The sequence below is a fragment of the Elaeis guineensis genome, chromosome 5, assembly GCF_000442705.2.
Source record: "Elaeis guineensis isolate ETL-2024a chromosome 5, EG11, whole genome shotgun sequence".
Classification (NCBI taxonomy): Eukaryota; Viridiplantae; Streptophyta; class Magnoliopsida; order Arecales; family Arecaceae; genus Elaeis; species Elaeis guineensis.
The window spans coordinates 123,241,297-123,265,609 of NC_025997.2; the positions used below are offsets into that span (position 1 = coordinate 123,241,297).

Sequence of the window (24,313 nt, forward strand, 5' to 3'; positions counted from 1 at the left end):
AACGAATCGAGCTGTTTGTGGGCTATTCGAACTCGACTCGATTTGGTTGTTATCAAACTCGAATAGCTTGAATAATTTTTCAAATCTAACTCGAGTAGTAAGATACTTTACTCAAAAGCGAGTGAGTCTATTCGAATATATATATATTTAATAATATAATTTTTATTTATAATATATATTATTAGTAAATTAAGGTTTGATTTTGATTTTGATTTTGAACTCGAGCTTGAGTATGGCTCGATTGATATGCGAGCCCAATTGAGTTGATCTTGAGTTTTATCTATTTTTTTATCAAACTGAGTTCGAACTTAGGATATTAAAGTTTCATCGATCTCGAGTCAAATTTTGAACTTATATATTTTTAGTCAAGTTAAGCTCGAGCTTTCAACTACTTGACTCGGTTCAACTTTATTGCACCATTTACTCATAAGACTTTAAGTTAAATATTTTATCATTTACACTCATCTTAAAAATTATTCGAACTACTCAAATTCGATAGTAATCGAATTGAAATAGGCTTAGATATGAATTGAACTCAAGCAACCGGGCTCGTTTGCATCCTCATATATAACTACTTCCTACAGGTAACAATGCTACCATCTTGTAAGCTGTCTAATCACATAATTTTTATTTAGTATACTTTTATTTAGTAGTGACGTGTTTGACTTTAAAAGAAAAAAATAAAAAAAAAAATAATACTTGAAAAATATTTTTACAAGGAGAAAAATAAAAAAAAATATTTTTTTCTTGAAAAAAACTAGATCGTAGCATTTTCTTCTCTTTGCATTTGTTTGATCTTTTTATCATTTCAATTTTTTTATTTTATCACATAAAAGTTTTTTTTTTTTTTTTTAAGAAAAGAGGGGGAACTTTTACTTTTGGCTTTTTGTATCCAAGTAGCAGAAGTCACCGGAAGACCCCTATTTTGGAGGATGTGTATGTCAACAGCACGAGCTACCAAAATGGTAATCAAACGTTCCAGATCGGAGAAAGTCCTGCAATACCAACTTGGGAACACATTTTGAATCACACATCGCTACGCGCCATCCAAGTTGACTTGGACGGTTCTTGATGCGCGCGCGGTACAAACTTTCTATACAGCAGATTCTTATCTTGTGCAAGAAGTACAGCAAATGACTTCAAATCCCTCTCTTTGCACCGCTGCATAAAAGTGGGGTTCCCCTTCTCGGCGCGCAGCTGCTGAGTGCCCAAATATAGGGGAAGGAAACAGGGAGGGAAAAAAAAAAAGAAAAAAGAAAAAGTGATTATTGTCAGAGAAATCGATCTCTTGGAGCACTTGGAAAAAAATCTTCTTGGTGGGATAGAGATCAATAGGTGATGGCAGATGATAAGAACTCCTACGAAGAGATCCGAAGGCAAAGGATCCAAGAAAATCTCAAGCATCTCGAGGTAATAATCATTAAAAAATGGTAAATAAAGAACGAAAATCCTGCTCTAAGTCACTGTTTTTATGTTGTTGATGCAAAAATACTTATTTCTATATTTTATGACTGATTTGCAGATAACCATTTGCAATATTGAAAAATAAAAGAAGAATGCGTCTCTTTTCCTCATTTTTTATATATTTTGTTTTCTGGTTAGGGCAATGGCACGGTGGTATTTATGGGGTTATATTAGTGCCGAGAAAATTTTTAGCAATGGAAAGGAAGGCCAGCTTATTGTTCTTTTTTTATTTTTTTCTTTTACATTTCGTATAGTTTATTATGCGGTCTGGCAAGAGAAGAAAGAGATTTTTTTTTTTTTTTTGGGTTCTCCTTTTTTAATTTAGATGTGTTGGATGAATGATTTTGCTGAGAAGCTTCGAGATTTTGAGAGATGTATGAAAAAGCAACAAGTGGATAACAAATGCAGAAGTAGGGGTTAAACTAGTGAGTTATCATTTGGGGTGGACTTTAAGGCCATCTTCCTTTAGCTTGTGGCCGATGAAACTTGTTAATATTTAGGTTTGGAAGCTATGATGTATGTGATTATATTGTTATAATTGATGGAGAAAAAACATGTCTAAGTTACAGGATCAGCAAATCTTGACCATTTTATAATTATTTTATGCCACCAATGGAGGTTTGTGGGGTCATACTTGCAATGGTAGTAGAGGTAAATCACAGTAGTAGTTGTCTTCAGCTAATAAGACTAATTTAGAGGATAAGATATACAGTTTGAGTTAATTTTGAATTGAAAACAAGGCGTTCATTAAAATAAATAAAGGTCAGGATATAGTTTGTCAGCACCATTTCTCTTTACCTAAATACTGAGATAAACTAGATAACCCCCCCTCCCTCCCGAAACACACACCCAAAAAAAAAAAAAAAAGGAAAAGAAAGAAAGAAAGAAAGAAAGAAGAGAGAGAGAGAGAGAGAGAGAGAGAGAGAGAGAGAGAGAGAGCAATGAAGGTGTCTTAATACGTAGAAGCAGTGTTGTGTTTTTTCAGTTTCATGTGGTTGCTGCATATCTTTAAGGAATCATGCCTCATGAAGTCCGAAATGGAAAGGGCCTAATCCTGAATTACAATTTCATTCTGAGAAAGGAGCACTGTAATGTAGCTTTTTTTGTTTTGTTATCCTCTTCTTAGTTGAAGATAGATTTTCTATGCACATATTCTTGTTTCTTTTTCTTTAGTATATGCAATGCACTATAGTAATGAAAAATTGAATACAAAAAACAATTCTAAAAGTTTTCTCTTGTGTTCACACTATCTGCATTGTTTTTTGTTTAACAAGGATTTAGGAATTTCGAAGATTTCACAATGCCTATTGGAAGTTGCGAAGTGTGAGTACAAGCTACTGGTAAGTTCAAACATCAATAAAATACATACAAGAAGTTTGCTGTTTTGCATTTAACACAATAGGATGTGATTTTGTTTATTATCATTTCCAAGTTCAAGAAATTTGTAGCTCAAGGAATGTGAGTATTTCTTTGGATATCTCATAAAATTAAAATGTTTCAAGTTGCTATTCTTTACTGAATCTTGATGGTGACTCCTTTTTCTTGAATAACATAATTGTATGGCTATTTAATATATGAAAGTGATTCTAGATAGAAACAAGTCACAAAGTTTAATGAAAATATAACAAATCCATTTTTGAACTACAATTTGCAAATCCATCTGTGCTGCAATTTGACATACTTTGTGCTTTTAAATCAAGGATCCGAGGAGAATGTATTGAATTTTTTAAGGGCCTGCTTTGTTTTGCAGAATTGTCATGCAAGCCCCAAACCAAAGAAAAACCTCGAAATGACAGAGCTAAGGCGCTCTTCAAGAGCAAGGAATCCAGTTCCTTCATACCGTGATGAAGTAAGTCATCTATCTTTTCAATTTAGTAATAGGAGAATGGATTGTATCTTTGTTCTACATGCATAATAGTGGATAAAAATTGTAGATATGTTTATTGAAATTATAAATGCTGCTGTTTTGTAATTTTTTTTCTTCTTGTCACAAACTTCATGGCTGACTTCAATCTGTTATCTTCTCTTACTGCTGTATTGACATTTGCAATTGCACAGACCTCTCATTACGAGAAATTATTGCCTATTAAGTAAACACAAACAAGCTGACAGGTGAAAAGTTGCCCAACATCCAACTTTGTGGTACATCTTTCTTTCAGATCCACATTAAACAGTTTCTCAATCATTAATTATAATCTTATTCTTAACTTATTTAGTTGTGATTTACTTATGCATCAGTCATGAAAGGAGTTTGAGAATGTTATATATGGTTCTTGATGACATCTATCCTTCAGAAATTATTGCTGACTGATGATTTTCTTGCCAAGGGAAGTTTGGTAAGAAAAGAACCTGCTGCGAAACCTAATGGGCCATTTGCACCGAAAGCAAACCTATCCTAGTAATTACAATTATGCACTTGGATTAACATTCCTAGGTTCCTCTAGACTGGATAAGATTAACATGATGACAGATGGCAAGAATTGAGATAGGGCACTGCATCATTGTCGTGTCTTCAGTCTAAACATTTGGGATCATTTGTAATGCCTATTATCATGTAAAATTAGTTCTGTCTATAGCTTGGAGTAAAGGAGAAAGAGTATGGAATTATGCCCCCAGCAAACTGCTCAAACTGTCTTGTCTCCTTGAAGACTTTACTATTAATCATGCTATGATATAATTGATTTTTTTTACTTTTTTTAATATTGTATGGAAGTCCTTAGAATCATTTATTATCTGTAATTTTATCTAGTATAAAAAGATAGTTTTCTGAAGTGCTTAAGGATGTGTCAGGTGGGCGACATAGATCTCCGATCATACCGCAAAAGGTAATACTTTTTAATCAGACCAGTTACTTGGTTGATTTTTTTTTTTTAAAAAAAAATTATTATGTGGTCTTTATGTTGCTAAATCCTCATGGTGGTTATTATCTTTCTACCAGGTACTCTAGGAGTGACCAAAATGGAAGAGTATACACTGGAAGAGTTGTTTCATATGAGGAGCAAATTCGTGCAGTACAAAGAGCAGAGAAACTTCAAAGTGATCTAAATTCCAATCACCCCTCATTTGTTAAATCTATGCTCCGGTCACATGTATCAAGCTGCTTTTGGCTTGTAAGTTATTGTTTTCACATACATATATATATGCATATGTAAATGCTTGCATGCATGCGCACACATTCACAGACACAAATGCATATGCATGCACAGTCAATTGGAAAAGATAAGAGCTGATGTATGTGGATGTTTATGATATCTTGATCACAAGGGTCTTCCATCAAAGTTCTGCAAGGAAAACCTACCTTCACATGAGATGATAATGGTTTTAGAAGATGAGAATGGTTTGGAATATGATGCCATCTATATTGGGAACCGAACCGGTCTTAGCGGTGGATGGAGAGCTTTTGCCATGGACCATAAGTTGGAAGATGGAGATGCCTTAGTATTTGAGTTAGTCAGGCCAGAAAGATTTAAGGTAATGCTTTTTTTAATGTATTATATGTAAGTATGCTTTATAATCATTGTTGTTTTGTTTTATGCTTCCTTGTTGTTTTGTTTACATGGCTATCTTCATGTGACTATTGATCTCAACCATTAGTTTGCATTGTTATTGCATAAACCTCACTTGACCTTATATCATGTCGGTTCAGTCTTTCAATTTTCATATCACATGGTAATAAATTTTTCTTTCAGTTGATGATTTTTGAAAGCCACGTTTACATTAATAGCTTATGTCAGAGTTTGGAAGTAGTCTAGACTATAGGAGCTTCTTTTGATCAAAAGCAGGACAATTTTTGATTTGGTCAGGTTGTCATTGTGTTTGTCTTTGGAACCCACTGACTCAGCAAATACATCCTTCATACTGTTTGGAATTCAACTTTATTAACCTGGTCATATGGTGGGACTAGACGTGCATATTGGTGCAGTAGGAAGAAAAGGATAATCTGATGCCAAATAAGATAAATCTAGAACTTGTATAGCAAACTATACTGGAGGTATATGAAGTTTATGTGCATGCAAACCCATACTCAAGCACTGTCCTAGCCACAAAGAAATCCCCCTCCCATAATGTCATCCATCTTAAATGGACAGTCCAAATGATGAAGCTGATTAGATCCAAAGTGGATACCTTTTTGCTTTTGAAATCCACTCTGTTTTTTTTTTTTTTTGACAACGTTCCTCATGATCCCAAGCTTTTCTTTTGTTTCTTTCCTTTTCTTATAAATATGCCAAAAAGCCTACATCACGAAAATCATCTGTGACAGTTTATAGACAAATCAAACCCTGTAAAATCTTCCTGCTGAGTGAACCAGTCAAATGATACCTTCCCTGGATATGTGTCATCTTCATTTGGTAAAAGGACACTTTATACCTACAGAAAACAAACCTGCTAGATTTTCTTGTCCAATAAACCAGTCAGCCAAAGTATACGATGTGTCACCTTCATTTGATGAAGGGAGACTGTTAAACATATGGCTGAGTAAAATTTTCAAGGTAGCCAGCCAAACAAACTTTTGCTAATGAATTATCTCCAATTTTCTATTTGATTCCACCCTTGCCACTTTTATTTTTAAAAGCCTCTTAAATTATTACTCTCCTGAATACCATGAATTCAAGCATTTGTACATTTCTAACACCGTTTCCGTTGCATTCAGCATGTTATATTCTGCTCTCACTTTCCCAATAGCGCATCCATCAGAGCTTATTTGCTGCAGCTCTAAGTGAATCATTCATAATTATATAATAATCCACCATGGAGTTACCATCTTTATGCTTTTTTGTTATCATCAGTTTCGTGGTTGGCAAACTTGTGTCTCTGACAGTCTGTAAGCTCATTTGCTTGATACAGTTGAATTTTCATGAACCATCCATCTTCAAGAAAATTGTGACAAAAGATTTGGTGCCTTTTGGCCTTCCAATAATATAATTGCTCCTCTTCTGTTAACTGATTAACCATTAATCCAAGTACAGAGAAAAGTCTCTAGATATTCCTCTTTATTATACAGAAAACCAAAAGCCTCAAGAATTGACAAATTCTGGAAATATATGCTTGGCAATTTCACCATGGATTTCGGTTGATACTGCATGATATGTACTATCCTGGAATCTTGTCAGCATGCATCATTAATATGTTATTGACTCCACTTGACACGATGTGAGGATATGCCAAGCATGGGCATGGTACAAAAATCACATGCTATGCTAATGCCAGGGTGGCACAGCATTGGCATGTGATATATCAATCTTTTGTACCCTTGTGTACCATAGCTCATTCCAGTTGAATTCAATTCTTGTTCAGAAGTGAAAGCTTGTCTCAAGATTGGATAACAACAAGCTGAAACATACCCATTTAAGGTTTGCTTTAAAATGGCCTATGTTGTCTCACAAATTGGGACAACAACCTATTGGGGGTGGGAATGCATCTTCTTTCTTAGTTTAACATCTCACCCAATAGTTGATATTCTCTTTTATGAGCATGTTCATTGTTATTCTTCCTAGTTGAAATCCATATTAAGGAATTCAGCTACTTGCCGAAGGCCTTTTATCGAATACAGATACTTGTGACATGTGCTAAACATCCATTTTTGCTGCATTCTATCTCAGCTAACAGCTGATCGATACGAGATTTATCTTTTCTGACATAGGAACTTGATGCGTATATAATACTGTTGTTGATAATACTTATGCTTTATGACAGTCATTGATAAACTTACATTACTGAACTGCATTCAGCGGATCTTTTGCTTAAAATGCATCCTGTACTAGACACCATTCTCCATTTGCCTATTCCCCCTTACTTCTTCTGGTAGTATCATCTGATCATAGCTGGCGCGAACAAGTCTTTTGTTTTTGCTAGTTTTCAAATGAAGCTCCTCACAATTTTCTCAACCCTTAAACAAAATTGTTCTAAGAACCAGCTTCAGATTCTTGAATTGGCTCGGGATGACTTGCAGAATTGTCTGCAGTAGATGTAGAGAACCCTTCTTTTAGATTTAGCGGGCAGCCATCCTTTCAATATCAAAGGATTTAGAGCATATTACAAAAAAACTAAGAGAGGAAAAGTAGGATGGAAGACCACAGGAAATAGCAAGTTCACAATGACAGAGAATTGCAATGAGAAACTTTAAAAAAATTATTCGAGCCCCTCTTCTGCTTATGCTCTTCTTTCTAATGTTATTTCCACAATAGCCTGTCTTTAAAATTGGAGCTGCACCTAGAACTTCAGCCACCATGCAAGTTTTAGCTTCGAGTTGAAATAAAGATGAGTAGGGAGGGTCCACATCAACATGGAACTTAGCTTAATATTCTGACAGCCTTCACTAAGTTATCAGCATAATGGTTGCTCAATAATGACACTTGATGAGTTGCTAATTATGCTGCACCTTTGAAGAGGACTAATTTACAAACAAATCCCTTCAATAAAATCTAGTGATAAATCCTTGTCTTACAAACAAATTTGATTTCACGAACTACCTTAGGCTATCCACTGATATGTGCCTCCATGTATCATGACCACTTCGAGGGGGTCAACCTCTAATTAGAAGAGAAAAAGAGGAAGAAGAAAGAGATTTGGAGGAATAAAGAGATTTCTTTATTGCTTGGTTGTCAAGAGCCAACAGCTTATATTATATAGACTAATCTAGGTCCAATATTGCATCTATTACATCATACTTAATTTAACACAATTGCTAAATAAATATAATATCAAATAGGCCATATGATTCTAAATGATATTAGTATCAAAATAAGAGAAGCTAAAAAGAAAATCCCAATAGACGATGATATCGGTACCAAAATAAGATAAGCTAAGAAGAAAATTTCAATTTATTCTTATTGCCAAAGTTGGGTTCCTAGCAGCTCACCCCCTTTGGCAACAATCTTGTCCTCAAGGTTGAAATTTTGGAGAGCACTCCTTAAGCTTATGCCAATCATTCCATGTGGCATCTTCAGAAGGCAAATGGGCCTATTAGACTAGCTCCTTGGTTATTGTATGATTGCGTTTCAGATGACGATCAAGAATTTTGACATGCTGGATTTTAAGTATTTCATCCTCTAAATGGAGTAATTAAGAAATCACCATATCCATTTACCCAATCTTCTTTTTCAAGCAGGAGACATGAAAAACTAGATAGATTTTAGATCCGCTTGGTAGCTTAAGCCGGTAAGCAATTGGTCCAATTTTCTCAATAACTTTTTATGGTCCATAAAATCGAGGAGATAACTTGAGATTGTTGTGAACAGCAATCGAAGTTTGTCGATATGGTTGGAGTCGAAGATATACCATGTCACCAACTGCAAACTCCCCTTTAGAACGATATTTGTCGGCCTGTTGCTTCATTCTAGCACGGGCCACGTGAAGATTTTCCTTCAATAGATGAAGGTTTGTAGTCTCGATCCTTTATTTCTTCCTCCATTTGATGGACGTTAGTAGTTCTAGAGATATAGAAGAGCACTATAGTTGGGCCTATCCATAGACTACCTTATATGGGGTTATCCATGTGGAAGAGTGATAGCTAGTGTTGTACCATCATTTAGCCTATGGAAGCCATTTGGTCTATTTCTTAGGCTGTTGACTAGTGAAGCATCTAAGATAGGTCTCCAAGCATTGGTTTGACTACTTCTGTTTGACCATCGGATTGGGGATGATAATTTAAACTCGTGCATAGTTTGGTGCCTTGAAGATGGGACTTCTACCAAAATATGCTAGTGAATAATAGATCACAGTCACAAACGAATGATGTAGGCATCACATGCTCTACAAACAGTTGAGCAATTTGGAGAGTACTATATGGATGCACTATTGTAATAAAATTGGCGTATTTAGAAAGGCGGTCAACAACGACCATTATTGTGCTCTTTTCTCGAGAGCTTGGCAAGCTATCAATGAAATTCATGGAAATGTCAGTTTAGGTGCATTGAGGAATTGGTAAGGGCTAGAGAAATCCTAGTGGTGCAAGTGTCCCAAAATTTTGTTCATCTGACATACATCATAAGAAGCAATACGATGTTTTTTGTCTCTCTTGATTCTCTTCCAATAAAAGCTCTTAGTAACCCTCTTGAATGTTTTATGAAAATTGGAGTGTGCTGCCACTCGAGAATCATGTAAAAGCTGAAGAACCTTTCCTTGCCACTCAGACTTGGCTCCTAGAATCACTCTATTTTTATATCGAAAAAGTCCTTCAGTATATGTATAGGGTGGAGGTTTATCATGATTATTTTGAATCTCTCGAATAATTGCTTGCAAGGAGTCATCATGTTCTGTTTTTGCTCGAACTTGCTCTATCCAATTGGGTAATGGATAGGAGATAGCATATAATTGCACTTTCATGTTGCGTGATAATGCATGCGCAATTAAATTATCAACTCCACAGCCTGTATTTGATCTCATAGTTGAATTCCAAGAGCTTGGTAGTCCATTTTTGTTGTATCTCTGAAGAGACTTGCTATTCCATCAAATACTTGAGGCTATGGTGGTCGATGTAAATAATGAAATGTTTTCCCACCAGTTGTCACCATTTTTCAACAGGATGTAATACAGCCATCATCTCTTTTTCATAGGCAGGAAGACCTAAGTGCTTCTCTGATAGGGTTTGCTAGTGAAGGCAAGAGATCATCCTGCTTGCATCAAGACAACACCAATTCCAATGTCTGATACGTCGCATTCTATAATAAATGGTTTGGAGAAATCCGGAAGCGCTAGTAAATAAGCAGTTATCATAGCTTGCTTGAGAACTTGAACGGCCGACTATGCAGTACTATTCTATTAGAAAGAATCTTTCTTTGATAAGGCAGTTGATGGAGTACTGATCTTCCCATAGTCCTTAATAAATTTTTCGTAGTAACCAGTAAGCCCCAAGAATCCCCACAATCCATGAGCATCTTTAGGTATAGCCCACTCCATGCAAGATATATTTTGGGGATTGGTAGCGACATCTTTTTTGGATATAATATGCCCCAAATACTCCAGCTATCTTTGACCAAAGGAACATTTCGAATGTTTGATAAATAATTTATTTTCTCGAAGGGTTCAAAATATTTTCTCTGGATGAGCCAGGTGATTCTCCTATGATGAGCTATAAATCAGGATGTTGTCAAAGAAGACTAATACAAAGCACAGCAAGAATGGTCGGAAGTCATCATTCATAAGGTTTTGGAAAGTTAATGGAGCATTAGTTAACCGAAAGAGCATAACTAAGAATTCATAGTGGCCTTTATGGGTTTTGAAAGCTATCTTTGGCATATCATCTTCATGGACTCGAATTTAATGATAGCTTGTTCTGAGGTCTAACTTAGAGAAATAAGTAGCTCCATGTAGCTCATCAACAGTTGGCATTGAAATTTTGTCCTTAATGGTGATATTGTTCAGAGCTTTATAATCAATACACATCCGTTAAGATCCATCCCGCTTCCATATTAGCAATGTTGGTGATGAGTAAGGACTCTTGGTTTGTCGAATGAGGCCATTAGCAAGCATCTCTCATGATTGGTGCTCAATTTTGCTTTGTTTGATCATGTGGATAATAGTAGGGCCGAATATTTGAGGGATTGCCAAACAGAAGAGAAATCTGATGATCATGAGCTCGACTAGGAGGTAGTGTTGTAGGGTTCAAGAAGATGTCTTTATAGGCTTCCAATCGGTTCTGCAACTCCAGAGGTAAGGGTTGTTTTGGCTCTACTTTTTTCACAGAATGCCGAGTCATATATATTGTAGTTCCTCCCTTTGCCAAGATCTTTTCGATTGAGTGGCTGCTTATGATCGGTATGGTTGGAGCTCTGGAATCCTTTAGTGAATATTGTCGTCCCTGAGTTGTAAACTGCATAGACAGCTTAGAGAAATCCCAGATTATGGGTCCAAGGGTGTGAAGCCAGTAGGCTCCAAGCACCACCTCACAACCTCCAAGAAGCATATATCGATTTGTCTTGAAGTAAAAATCTTGAGTGGTGATTGGTAGGTTAGAGCATTAATCACTTGTTGCTAATTTGTCCCTATCAGCAACCATTACTTCAAAAGATTTTTCCTTTGTGGATCGGCATTGAATTCTTTTAGCAAGAATAGGGTCGATGAAGTTGTGGGTGCTTCCGGATTCAATGAGAATAAAGACCGGTTGATGCTTGATTAGCATCTTAACCTACATTGTCTGGGGGGATAAGGATCCCGAGACAGCAAGCATAGAGATTTTAGGTGCCATCTCCTCCATAGCCTCTTCATTTATCTCCTCCATGGTTTCCTCGACCTCATAATTAGAGTCATCTTTGATCAAAAATAGCTTCTTTGATCTACATCGATGGCCAGGGCTAAACTTTTCATCACAATTGTAGCAAAGGCCATGGTCTTTCCATGCCTTCGCTTTAGCTGATGTTAGGCGCTTAATAGTGGGAAGTGCCTCCTTAGGTATAGTTGTGCAAATTGTAGGCCAAATAAGGGGTGGCTTCGATTTGTGATGTTGGGCAATTTGCTTTTCTTGTAGATGAGTAAGATTAATTGCCATAGACATGGAAGCAGGACAAAAAACCCATACATCATGCTTAAAATCCTCTAAGTCCACTAATAAAGTAGTTAATGAAGAACTCTTCAGTTAGCCCAGTTGTGCAATCTGCGAGCATCTCAAATGTGCTTGATAATCTTGAACCGATCGAGTAGGGCCCTAATGCAACTTCGTTAGTTCTCTCATATAATCCTCATATATAGGTTGGGCCAAAACAGATGGAAAGAGCTTCAACAAACTCTGTGCAAGATATAATTCTATAGTTCTCCCATTGAGTGACTCATGGTTGCACCATAGTCGCGAACTCTGTGAGGAAAAGATGTGATCTTTCGCTCATAGGCATAGCAAGAAGTGGATGGTTTGTATCGGAACTTAGCACCGACATCTCTATTGAAGTAGATGGCCGAGAGTCGATCGTCATGTTCAACAATCAAATTTTTGGGATCATTGGATGGCTTTTGATGACATTCTATACCTTAGTCTCAAGTTTAGTAACCCGGATGTTGGTGGACTCCCTTTTTGCTAACTCTGTGTCCATCTTCCCCGTTTAAGAATGGGTTTACATTATGGACCAATGAAACCTTGGATTGGATCAAAGGCGCGATATGTGATTGCTAACTTTGCTATCAGATGATACGTGCCTCCACGTATCGTGATCACTTTAAGGGGCTCAACCTCCAATTGGAAGAGAAAAGGTGGAATAAAAGTGATTTCTTTTTGTTTGATTGTCAAGAGCCAATGGCTTACATTATATAGACTGATTCAGGCCTAAAATTCCATCTGTTGCATCATACTTAATCTAGCACAATTGTTAAATAAATATAATACCAAACAGGCCATATGATTCTAAATGATGAGTACCAAAATAAGAGAAGCTATAAAGGAAATTCCAGTAGACGATGATATCGGTATCAAAATAAGAGAAGCTAAGAAGGAAATCTCAATTTATTCTTAATGCCAAAGTTGAGTTCTTATCATCCATTCAGCCAAAATTTATGTATGGTGAGAAATAGGAATCAGAGTACTATTCTTGATTACCAAGTTTTGCATCTCGGCACGACGGGGGACATCTTGACCATCCCATTCGTTCTTATGAGAAAATAGGATCGGGATGGGGTCAGGACTCCAAAATCCATCCATGGAGGAGAGAAGAAGAAAGAAGAAAGAAAGGACTGATAAAGACAAGGAAAAAGTTAAAAGAAAGAAGAAGAAAAATGGAAGAAAGAAAAGAAGGGGGAAGAGAAAGAAAAGAAGGGAAAAAAAGAAGAAGAAAAAGGTAAAAAGAAAGAAAGGGAAAACAAAAGAAAAGAAAGAAAATGGAAATGAAGGTAGAAGAAAAAGAAAAAAGGAAAAAAATAATAAAAGAAGAAAGAAAGAAAAGAGGAGAAAGATGGATGATATTTACTTGGATGCATTATCAGGACCACTATTGGAATTGGACGGGACAGTAGGATATCCTATTCCACAGAGAAATTGAAACATCTCTATCTGACAGGATTTAAAGCTTGCTTGATTAAACATCTGAGATAATGATATTTGACTGAAACCTACCACGGATCAAACTTTAGCCACCTTTTGAATTACTGTAGGGAGACATGTTGCTAGTACTATATAGATTCTCCTTCTTTGCTCCAAAGATTTTGCTCATAACATATATCTTAACAGCTACTGTTTTTGGTATCTTCGCAGGTTTACATTATAAAAGCAATTGAAAGTCAAGATAGTGATGACAGAATTGCTGATGCGGAAAGTAAAGGAACTAACGTATCAACAAAAACAGAAGAATCTATTGAGGACTCAACTGTTTCTCAAAAGCCTGTCTCAAACAATGGATCTTTCAGGCGAGCTGAAAGAGCTAGGAAACGTCGTCCTGGATAGCTCACACATACACCTGAATAGCAATATAGGATTGTTATACGACCATTATATGAAATCAGACCATTTTGAATCGTTTTGCTGGTCTGATTACCTTTTAAACTGAATAGCTTATCATGGATTGATCTTGATGCAGGCTGTTACATATTAGATGAGGTGGGATCTGATGTTGGCTACATATTAACATTTGTATATGCTTTGTTGAAACTGGCTAGTGTTTCCATGAATTCAAGGTATTCTGACCGATCACCTCATTGGAGGAATGCCGATCCTGATGTCTGAGCTTATCATTGTCAACCTGAAAATATAAGCCAAGTAGAGCTAGGTTTTAGGTCCTTAGAGTCAAGTAATAATGACTTTATAATGAAAAACAATGGCCAATAACAAAAGACAATATCATTATTTTTCATTGGATGAAAATCTTTTTTTGACCATACAATCATTTTTCGAGAAACATTTGATGAAAAAATAAATTCCAAAAATATAGTTTCAGTCGAGAGAAGGGGATAGTTAGCTGTTATTTATGTTATAAAAAACAATTCTAACGCAATATAACATGTAATAACAGCTGTTTTTTTTTTCCTCCTGATATTATATAAATAAATTAACAACGGATCTTTGAAACTGTTATTACACTACTGATATTATCTTTAACCTCTATTCTATATTTGGCCTAGGAATTAACTAGTAAGAATGGTTGAGCCAGACTAGCAGATTTGCAGATGCTAATACACCATTCAGAAATCTGAATGCCAAAACCATACATACAACTGTCGGCAAGGCCCTCAAAAGCCAGAGTGAAGAGTTTGTTCAGTAAGCAACAGGAAAAAGATCAGTGGTTTGGCAGTGCAATAATGATGCTAATATGATATATGCAGGAAGAACAAAAATTTAACATTTATCCCACGGTGATGCTGCTCATCGTTCCCAATATTTTGAAAAGATCAGTTTCATAACAGAAGGGACAAAAAAACACAGTATCATATCAAAATAACAATACAGCTAAAAGAATGAAGTTTCGAAAACTAAGAAGTGCCACTCTTGTGCTTGATCACAAAGACAATCCCAAAAATAGGGTGGCCATTTCAGCAATACAATCCAACTCATGAGCTAATGTTCCAACAGGCGAAAAGCTTCAGACAACTGACAAAATAATCAAAACTGGTAAAATAGAATGCATGAATTCAACAGCATCATGCCATTCTCTGCCAGCCACAAAAAAATGCGGTCAATGAGAGCTTGTAATGATGAGAATGCTCTCCAGATGGACGATCAGCGGTAGGTCCATGACATTGAAGTAGTTGCATAGACGTTACAGAAATTAAATCTTCTTATCATATAAGTGCATTGAAGGGGAAGTGGGAGAGAGCATATGAAACTATATATTGATGTAATGGTTATTGTTGTGGTGTAGAATAAAGAGCATCATTAATCTTACAGGTTGGAGTCAAGAGGGACTCTGATTTATATAGGAGGGGACCATCCTTCTTATGTGAGGTATCTTTTAAAGAGCAAAACTGTGAGGTTCAAAATGGCCCATACAACTCCTGGGTTATGGGCCGTAGATCAAAACAGACAATACCTCATATGTCGAATTATGAGTTCTTGACTGCAACATTAGCGCTAGAAAGAGGGTTCTGTGGGAATACAAAAGGCTATATTGTGGTGTAGAAGAAAAAGCATCATTAGGCCCATATTGGTTGGAGTTAAGTGGGATTTTGACATATATAAAAGAGGACCATCCTTCCCACGTGATGTGTCTTTTAACTGTCACGCCCCAAATTCGGGACATAACACGGCCATGCTACCGAGGGATGAAGCCCACGATAACACGAAGCCAATCCATCATAATCATCTAAAATCCGTCAAATAAAAATATTCAATTCTATTATTCATCAAATAATCGAACCAATATTGGTTTAGAGCATCTAAATCCAAAAGCAAGTACTAACCCGAATCTCAACATTCATAAATAACTACAAATCTATGATTATAAAATAAATTAAACTTCTGCTGCCAAATTTTCAAGCTTGCTATGCCGATCTTCAAGCTTGGATTCCTTTTGCCGATCCTAACCTTATTTATCTGTTCAAATAAAAAGAAAATAAAAAGAATATGAGCTACACTAGCCCAGTAAGTAGAACTTGCGCTTCCTTATCGGATCAAACATAAGTTTTTCATGATAATGCAATGTTTAGAAAATAACAGATAATACAAAATAAAGTATTTCATAGAGCATATAACAAAACAAGTTATAAATTCATCATGCATGTATAAATCATGTATATTTCACAATCATGAATTGTAAATCATTTTCATCATGTATTCATGTCATGTTTCAAAACATTGCTCACAGATATTCGTGCTAAGGTCACTATTATACCCGTGACAGGGTCATGTTTCTTAATCGACAGAGTTCTTAATTCATGTGCCAACTTTATACCTACTGGCAGGGCCATGTTTCGTGTGGATGCTAGCTCCGGATGTCGACCTTCCCGAAGGGATTCATTCATAGCCATCTGAGAGCCTTTGAAATCATTATATCTTTTTCTTAAAGCATACATATACATAGATAGAAAAACAATGAAATTTATGCTTCATAAGCATGCTATTTTCATAAGACATATTCATGAAATCAATGCTCATAATAAAACATACTTTTTCATATCACATATGCCGATCCTTATTTTATAAAAAATTATGATTTTATCAATAGCAATTCTTTGCATAAAAACATGATCATTTAAAATAAATAAGGAGCATAAAATTCACTTACCTCATTCATCTTAGATCTTCAGACTTCGTTAGAAGAATCAGCTAATCCTATTTAAAATATCAAATCATCGTCAATTTCTATTCCATGAATATAATAAGATTAAATCATAAAAAAAGAGGACTGTTGTCCGGATGTGTCGGACCATTCAGATATCAGGACAATTCAGGGTCTCTGATCTGAGGGTCAGATTTAAGTGACTTGATCAAGAAATCGTGAAGCACAGATCGAATTAAGGTCAAGATCAATTAATAGGATTCTTTAATAATAAATTTGAAAGATCTTTGATATGATCAGATGAGGTTGACATACAGTACGGATATCAAAGCAATTTCGGATCATCTTGTTAGAGTCAATATGAACCCCTAAAAGATGAAGGCATGACTCGATATAGGATTCATAGACCTTTTTAGAGAGAGAAAGTCAATTATGAGAGAGAAAGTAGAGAGAGAAAGTAAGAGAGAATCTTCGTATCCTTCAAAAGTGGCAATCATGATTGAGATCATCAGAGGTTATATCAAGGTGACTTAATATAGATTAACCATGATCGATGTTATCAATTTCGAAGAAGGATCGATCGGGATCTAATCTACTGCACGAATTTCGGAGCAGTCTCAGATCATCATATTTTCATCTCAAGTTTATCCTAGGATCTGTGATGCAATCAGAGAGAGAGAATGATCCTAGAGAGACAAAATCCATAAAAAGAGATAAAAGAGTCTAGAGAGAGAGAAAATAGAGAGAAAATCTAGAGAGAGAAAATAGAGAGAGAATGTAGAGAGAGAAAGTTCAATTCTAGAGAGAGAAAGACTTAAGAGAGAGATGAGAGAAACTTTCTCTCACATGTATTTATTATTATTATTATTATTATATATATATATATTTATTTATTTTCTTTTTCTTTTTCTTTTCTTCTTAGAGAGAGAAAGAGAGAGAAGAGAGAGAAAGAGGGAGAAAGAGGGGAGAGAGGAAATTTTTCTCTTATTTTATTATTTTTTTTTAAAAATTTTTCTATTTTGCATTTTTTTTCTTTTCTTTTTCTTTTTCCTTTTTTTTTTCTTTTTCCTTTTTCTTTTCTTTTTCTTTTTCCTTCTTCCCGCGGCCTTCTTGGGCCGAAACAGGAGACCTAGAGGTCCCCGTTCCTTAAACCGGCCGTTCACGGCCGCACCTTGTCCGGCGGTGACCGGCGGCAAGGGACGACTTCCCCCGAATTCGGAAGGGCCATAGCCAGCGGTCGGTGCTGACCGTCGATGCCGGAAAATTAGATAAAAGAACCGACGAGAACAGGGGGTTTTCTTTTCCAACAAAATCCGACGACACCCGTCACCGGCAATCGTGCCCACAGGCACGGGAAAGAAGGGAGAGAAGAGAGGAAGAGGAAGGAGGCCTTACCACAGCCTCCGATGACCCCCACCGGCGTGAAATCGCGGTGAGCACAGGTCGAGGGGCCGCGGCTTCAATCGAAAAAATCAGAGAAAAACTCCGACGATCGTCGGTGACTGATGGATCTACTCTTAGAGGAGAGGAGGGGGGTTCTTATAGAGCTCGTCCTAAGATCTTTTAATGGCCCTAGGACTCCGATTCTTGATCGGAATCGGAGAAGAGGAAGACTCCGATCGGGAGTCTTCCTCCCTATTTTTTTTTTTAAATGGGTTTTGTGGGCTTTTGGGCCCATCAGGCCGGATTATCACATTCTACCCTCCTTAAAAAAATTTCATCCTCGAAATTTAACATACCTTCATTTTCACATAAGTGTGGATATCTCGTCTTCATATCATCTTCTAGCTCCCATGTGGCCTCTCTCTCTTCATGATTACTCCAGTGAGTCTTCATATACGGAATGATGCGCCATCTTAGAACTTGCTCTTTTCGATCAATAATTCGGAGAAAAAATTTTTTCATAGGTTAAATCTTCATGAACTTGCAATGGCTCATACTTTATCACATTATTTGGATCAGGTATAAATTTTCTTAGTGGTGAAATATGAAAGACATTATGTACTTTAGATAATTCTGATGGTAGAGCTAGTTCATAACCAACATCTCCTACTCGGTTCAAAATTTCAAAAGGTCTAATATATCATGGACTCAGCTTGCCATGTCTCCCAAACCTCATGACACTTTTTGTAGGTGATACTTTTAGAAAAATATGATCATCGAAGTGAAATTCTAATTCTCTTCTTTTTCTATCTACCCAACTCTTCTGTCTATCCTGTGCTGCTTCAAGTCTTTCATTGATCAGATAGATTTTCTCTCTAGCATCCATTTATTATCAGTAAAATCCTTCCTTATTTACAACTAACGTATTTCATAATATCTTTTGATTTAAAGGATTAATATTTCTAATCAATTCAGACCATCACGCTTTTGCTGCGCACTCTGATCTCAACTTACCAAATTATCTAAGTTTATTAAAAATAAAAATATCTTTGTATATTAAATCAACCAAAGATAGATTCAACTTTCAGATTTCATATACAATTTAGGGTAAAATTTAAGATTTCCTTATCATTACTATTTCTTAAGTATGGCACATCAAAATTAAATTTTCATCCACCTTCTATATTTGAACTTATTACATAAGCTTCACCACTCCTCAAGAATCCAATATGTCTATAATTAATTTGAGTTAACCTTTGACTTATCTTACAATCATTTAGACAACTTCCAAACCAACTTTTCTTTGCAAAAAAATTAACATCAAAATTAGCAAAGTTATCATGTCCTTTATCCATATAGGTTTAGCATTCCAATATCGTCAAATATACCTAACATAATATATCAATACCTCCCACTTCATTCTAGGGTCAACACTTCTCGTACTCAGATCAACCTTGCTAATTGAAATCTAAGATATAACTCGTCAATTCTATTATAGACATCATATGCCACTTATGCATAAATTTCATCATAATACCTATTGATTCAAAATCAAATTATTGAATCCTTTCTTTTATATCTATCATGTTCCTCATGATCTTAGCCTCAAGTTCAAATATCACTAAAGTCACAATCTCGAATAATGATAATCTTAAGCTCAAATACCACTTAAGTCATATTTTCTAGTGATCATAACATAAACTTTATATCATTCTATCACGTCCTTAATGATCATAATCTTAAGCTCTGATATTATCCATTATACTCCACTCGGTCACATCCTATTGATCATACATAAAGTTTTGATATCACTTTATAATCTCAATGATCTTAAACCTAGACTCTGATATTATTCTATCATATCCTAATCATTTATATCATTTATATCATAATCCCCAATGATTATAACCTAGCTCTGATACCATAAAATGTCACGCCCCAAATCTAGGACATAACACGGCCATGCTACCGAGGGATGGAGCCCACGATAACACGAAGCCAATCCATCATAATCATCTAAAATCCGTCAAATAAAAAGATTCAATTCTATTATTCATCAAATAATCGAATCAATATTGGTTTAGAGCATCTAAATCCAAAAGCAAGTACTAACCTGAATCTCAACATTCATAAATAACTACAAATCTATGATTATAAAATAAATTAAACTTCTGCTGCCAAATTTTCAAGCTTGCTATGCCGATCTTCAAGTTTGGATTCCTTTTGCCGATCCTAACCTTATTTCTCTGTTCAAATAAAAAGAAAACAAAAAGAATATGAGCTACACTAGCCCAGTAAGTAGAACTTGAGCTTCCTTATCGGATCAAACATAAGTTTTTCATGATAATGCAATATTTAGAAAATAGCAGATAATATAAAATAAAGTATTTTATAGAGCATATAACAAAATAAGTTATAAATTCATCATGCATGTATAAATCATGTATATTTCACAATCATGAATCGTAAATCATTTTCATCATGTATTCATGTCATGTTTCAAAACATTGCTCACAGATATTCGTGCTAAGATCACTATTATACCCATGACAGGGCCATATTTTTTAATCGACAGAGTTCTTAATTCATGTGCCAACTTTATACCCGCTGGTAGGGCCATGTTTCATGTGGATGCTAGCTCCGGATGTTGACCTTCCCGAAGGAATTCATTCATAGCCATCTGAGAGCCTTTGAAATCATTATATCTTTTTCTTAAAGCATAAATATACATAGATGGAAAACTAATGAAATTTATGCTTCATAAGCATACTATTTTCATAAGACATATTCATGAAATCAATGCTCATAATAAAATATGCTTTTTCATATTACATATGCCGATCCTTATTTTATAAAAAATTATAATTTTATCAATAGCAATTCTTTGCATAAAAACATGATCATTTAAAATAAATAAGGAGCATAAAATCCACTTACTTCGTTCATCTTAGATCTTCAGACTTCGTTAGAAGAATCAGCTAATCCTATTTAAAATATCAAATCATCGTCAATTTCTATTTCATGAATATAATAAGATTAAATCATAAGAAAAGAGGACCGTTGTCCGGATGTGTCGGACCATTCAGATATCAGGGCAATTCAGGGTCTCTGATCTGAGGGTCAGATTTAAGTGATTTGATCAAGAAATCGTGAAGCACAGATCGAATTAAGGTCAAGATCAATTAATAGGATTCTTTAATAATAAATTTGAAAGATCTTTGATACGATCAGATGAGGTTGACATACAGCACGGATATCAAAGCAATTTTGGATCATCTTGTTAGAGTCAATATGAACCCCTAAAAGATGAAGGCATGACTCGATACAGGATTCATAGACCTTCTTAGAGAGAGAAAGTCAATCATGAGAGAGAAAGAGAGAGAGAAAGTGAGAGAGAATCTTCGTATCCTTCAAAAGTGACAATCATGATTGAGATCATCAGAGGTTATATCAAGATGACTTAATATGGATTAACCATGATCGATGTTATTAATTTCGAAGAAGGATCGGATCGGGATCTAATCTACTGCATGAATTTCGGAGCAGTCTCAGATCATCATATTTTCATCTCAAGTTTATCCTAGGATCTGTGATGCAATCAGAGAGAGAGAATGACCCTAGAGAGACAAAATCCATAAAAAGAGATAAAAGGATCTAGAGAGAGAAAATAGAAAGAAAATCTAGAGAGAGAAAATGAAGAGAGAATGTAGAGAGAGAAAGTCCAATTCTAGAGAGAGAAAGACTTAAGAGAGAGATGAGAGAAACTTTCTCTCACATGTATTTATTATTATTATTATTATATATATATATTTTTTTATTTTTTTATTTTTCTTTTCTTCTTAGAGAGAGAAAATAGAGAGAGAAAGAGAGAGAAGAGAGAGAAAGAGGGAGAAAGAGGGGAGAGAGAAAATTTTCTCTTATTTTATTTATTTTATTTATTTTTTATTTTTTTATTTTGCATTTTTTTTTCTTTTCTTTTTCTTTTTTCTTTTCTTTTTCCTTTTTCTTTTCTTTTTCTTTTTCCTTCTTCCTGCGGCCTTCTTAGGCCGAAATAGGGGACCTAGAGATCCCCGTTCCTTAAACCGGCCGTTCACGGCCGCACCTTGCCTGGCGGTGGCCTGCGGCAAGGGACGACTTCCCCCGAATTCGGAAGGGCCATAGCCGGCGGTCGGTGGTGACCGTCGGTACCGAAAAATCAGAGAAAAGAACCAGCGAGAACAGGGGGTTTTCTTTTCCAACAAAATCCGGCGACATCCGTCGCCGGCAATCGTGCCCACAGGTACGGAAAAGAAGGGAGAGAAGAGAGGAAGAGGAAGGAGGCCTTACCACAGCCTCCGATGACCCCCACCGGCGTGAAATCGCGGTGAGCACAGGTCGAGGGGCCGCGGCTTCAATCGAAAAAATCGGAGAAAAACTCCGGCGATCGTCGGTGACTGATGGATCTACTCTTAGAGGAGAGGAGGGGGGTTCCTATAGAGCTCGTCCTAGGGTCTTTTAATGGCCCTAGGACTCCGATTCTTGATCGGAATCGGGGAAGAGGAAGACTCCGATCGGGAGTCTTCCTCCCTATTTTTTTTTTTTTTAAATGGGTTTTGTGGGCTTTTTGGCCCATTAGGCCGGATTATCACATTAACGGGCAAAACCATGAGGCTCAAAACAGCCCATATAACCCCTGAGTTATGGGCCGTAGGTCTCACATGCCAAGTCATGAGCTGTTAACCACAATAGTTATGTTGCCAATCAAGTCTTAAGTTTCCTATTTGAACCGGCAGCGTGTGGTCAGAAGATCACAACTTAATAGTCCCCAGAATCTTGATTGCACAGCATTGTTCATGTTTGTTACGTCCCCAGAATCTTGATTGCACAGCATTGTTCATGTTTATTAGATAGATTAGTAGTGTTCATGAATGGAAAAGGAAACAGATGGGAGGTTGTGGAAAATTTCTCATTGTCACGTGAAATAAATGAAACAAGCAGAGACAAGAAAATGATATATAACAAGACCTAGCAAACTAAATAAATAATGCACACATTGAGATCGATTTTAAAGGAAAAAAAATTCAGTAATGATCTCAAGAATTAATAGGTAGTATGCATTCCTCAATTTGTTGGTCAAGCAAGAACTCTATGAATCCAAAAGTCACTCGTACTTAAGCACTAGTTTTTTGCAAGTGAAGTATAGACCAGATTAGCCCTGTATATTAATTGATAGCTATAGCCGGTAGCTAGGGCTAGAATTTGGGAGCATCTTGATCGAGTGCATAATGGTCGGACTTATTCCTAGATGCGCATGTTCAGTACCTTGCAAGAACTGCTTTGGATCACAGCCCCCTTTTTTATCACTACTGAAATTGTTCGTTGAAGTTGTCGTCTGTTTAGATTTGAAAACTTCTGGATGGACAATTGGGAATCCAGGGATATGGTTCAAAGGGTTGGCATATTGCTGTTAGGGGATCACTTGTTTCCAAATGACCAAAGAAGCTCAAGAATACTAAAAGAGCCCTCAAACATTGAAACAAATACTCCGTCATCTCACTCTTCAACTTCAAATTCTTGAAACCGAACTGTTGATCTTCAGCAGCGAGACATTGATTTTGGTGGTCTAACTTTTGATGATCTGTGCACTCTTAGATCCAAACTTGCAAAGCATAATAAGGTCCTTAGGCAATATGAGATCTTTTGGCATCAGAAATCCAGAATCCAATGGGTTATCGATGGCGATTGCAACACTAGCTTTTTCCATAAATCTTCCCAACGTGAGATCGATAATAATGGTGAAGCCATTCAGAGATACTTTGTTGACTATTTTTCTAACTGTTAGAATCATATTGGGGTCACTCAACAGCCTAATCTTCCTCCTACTTTAAATGTCCTTAATGATATGGATGCTGGTTTTCCGCTCGAGGAAGTAACTGATACAAAAATATGGGTTCTAACAGATCCCTAGGGCCTAATGGTTTTCCACCAAGCTTTTATAAGGGTTATTGGAATGTTGTTGGAAGAGATGTTTATGAGGCAGTCAGGTAGGAATGAAAGTGAATGTGAATAGACGACTATTCGATCCGTATTTGAATATTTAAATCTATCTATTAACTTTATATAATTTTATCATATTTATTATTAATTTTTTTAAAAAATATACCATTATATAAGCATGATATTAACTTGATTTATCATCTCTTTAATAATATTTTTGATTTTATGCTCATAAAGTTTAATTATCCAACTTATATATGTAATTATATCCATATTTTCAATATCTGAATTGTATTCGTATTCATTTAAAATAAATATAAATTTAAATTTTTGTATCTGGATAATATCCGTTTCTATATTTG

General features: G+C 35.9%; 1 protein-coding gene across 1 annotated transcript; it reads left to right on the forward strand.

Moving 5' to 3' along the window:
* Window positions 1–1,151: 1,151 nt before the first annotated feature.
* On the forward strand, window positions 1,152–14,091 carry LOC105046019 (B3 domain-containing protein Os05g0481400). The gene is made up of 7 exons (XM_010924497.3): window positions 1,152–1,410; window positions 2,739–2,804; window positions 3,215–3,313; window positions 4,255–4,289; window positions 4,403–4,574; window positions 4,729–4,935; window positions 13,637–14,091. Exons 1-7 carry the CDS (start codon window positions 1,339–1,341, stop codon window positions 13,823–13,825), a joined length of 840 nt encoding a protein of 279 aa, XP_010922799.1. The 5' UTR covers window positions 1,152–1,338; the 3' UTR covers window positions 13,826–14,091.
* Window positions 14,092–24,313: the final 10,222 nt, after the last annotated feature.

What these genes read in the sequence shown, in the direction of transcription:
- LOC105046019 (XM_010924497.3), top strand. Translation starts at nt 1,339, where the DNA reads ATGGCAGATGATAAGAACTCCTACGAAGAGATCCGAAGGCAAAGGATC. An exon ending in AGTGTGAGTACAAGCTACTG is followed by an intron (nt 2,805 to 3,214) that starts GTAAGTTCAAAC and finishes TTTGTTTTGCAG; the next exon opens with AATTGTCATGCAAGCCCCAA. An exon ending in TCAGGCCAGAAAGATTTAAG is followed by an intron (nt 4,936 to 13,636) that starts GTAATGCTTTTT and finishes GTATCTTCGCAG; the next exon opens with GTTTACATTATAAAAGCAAT.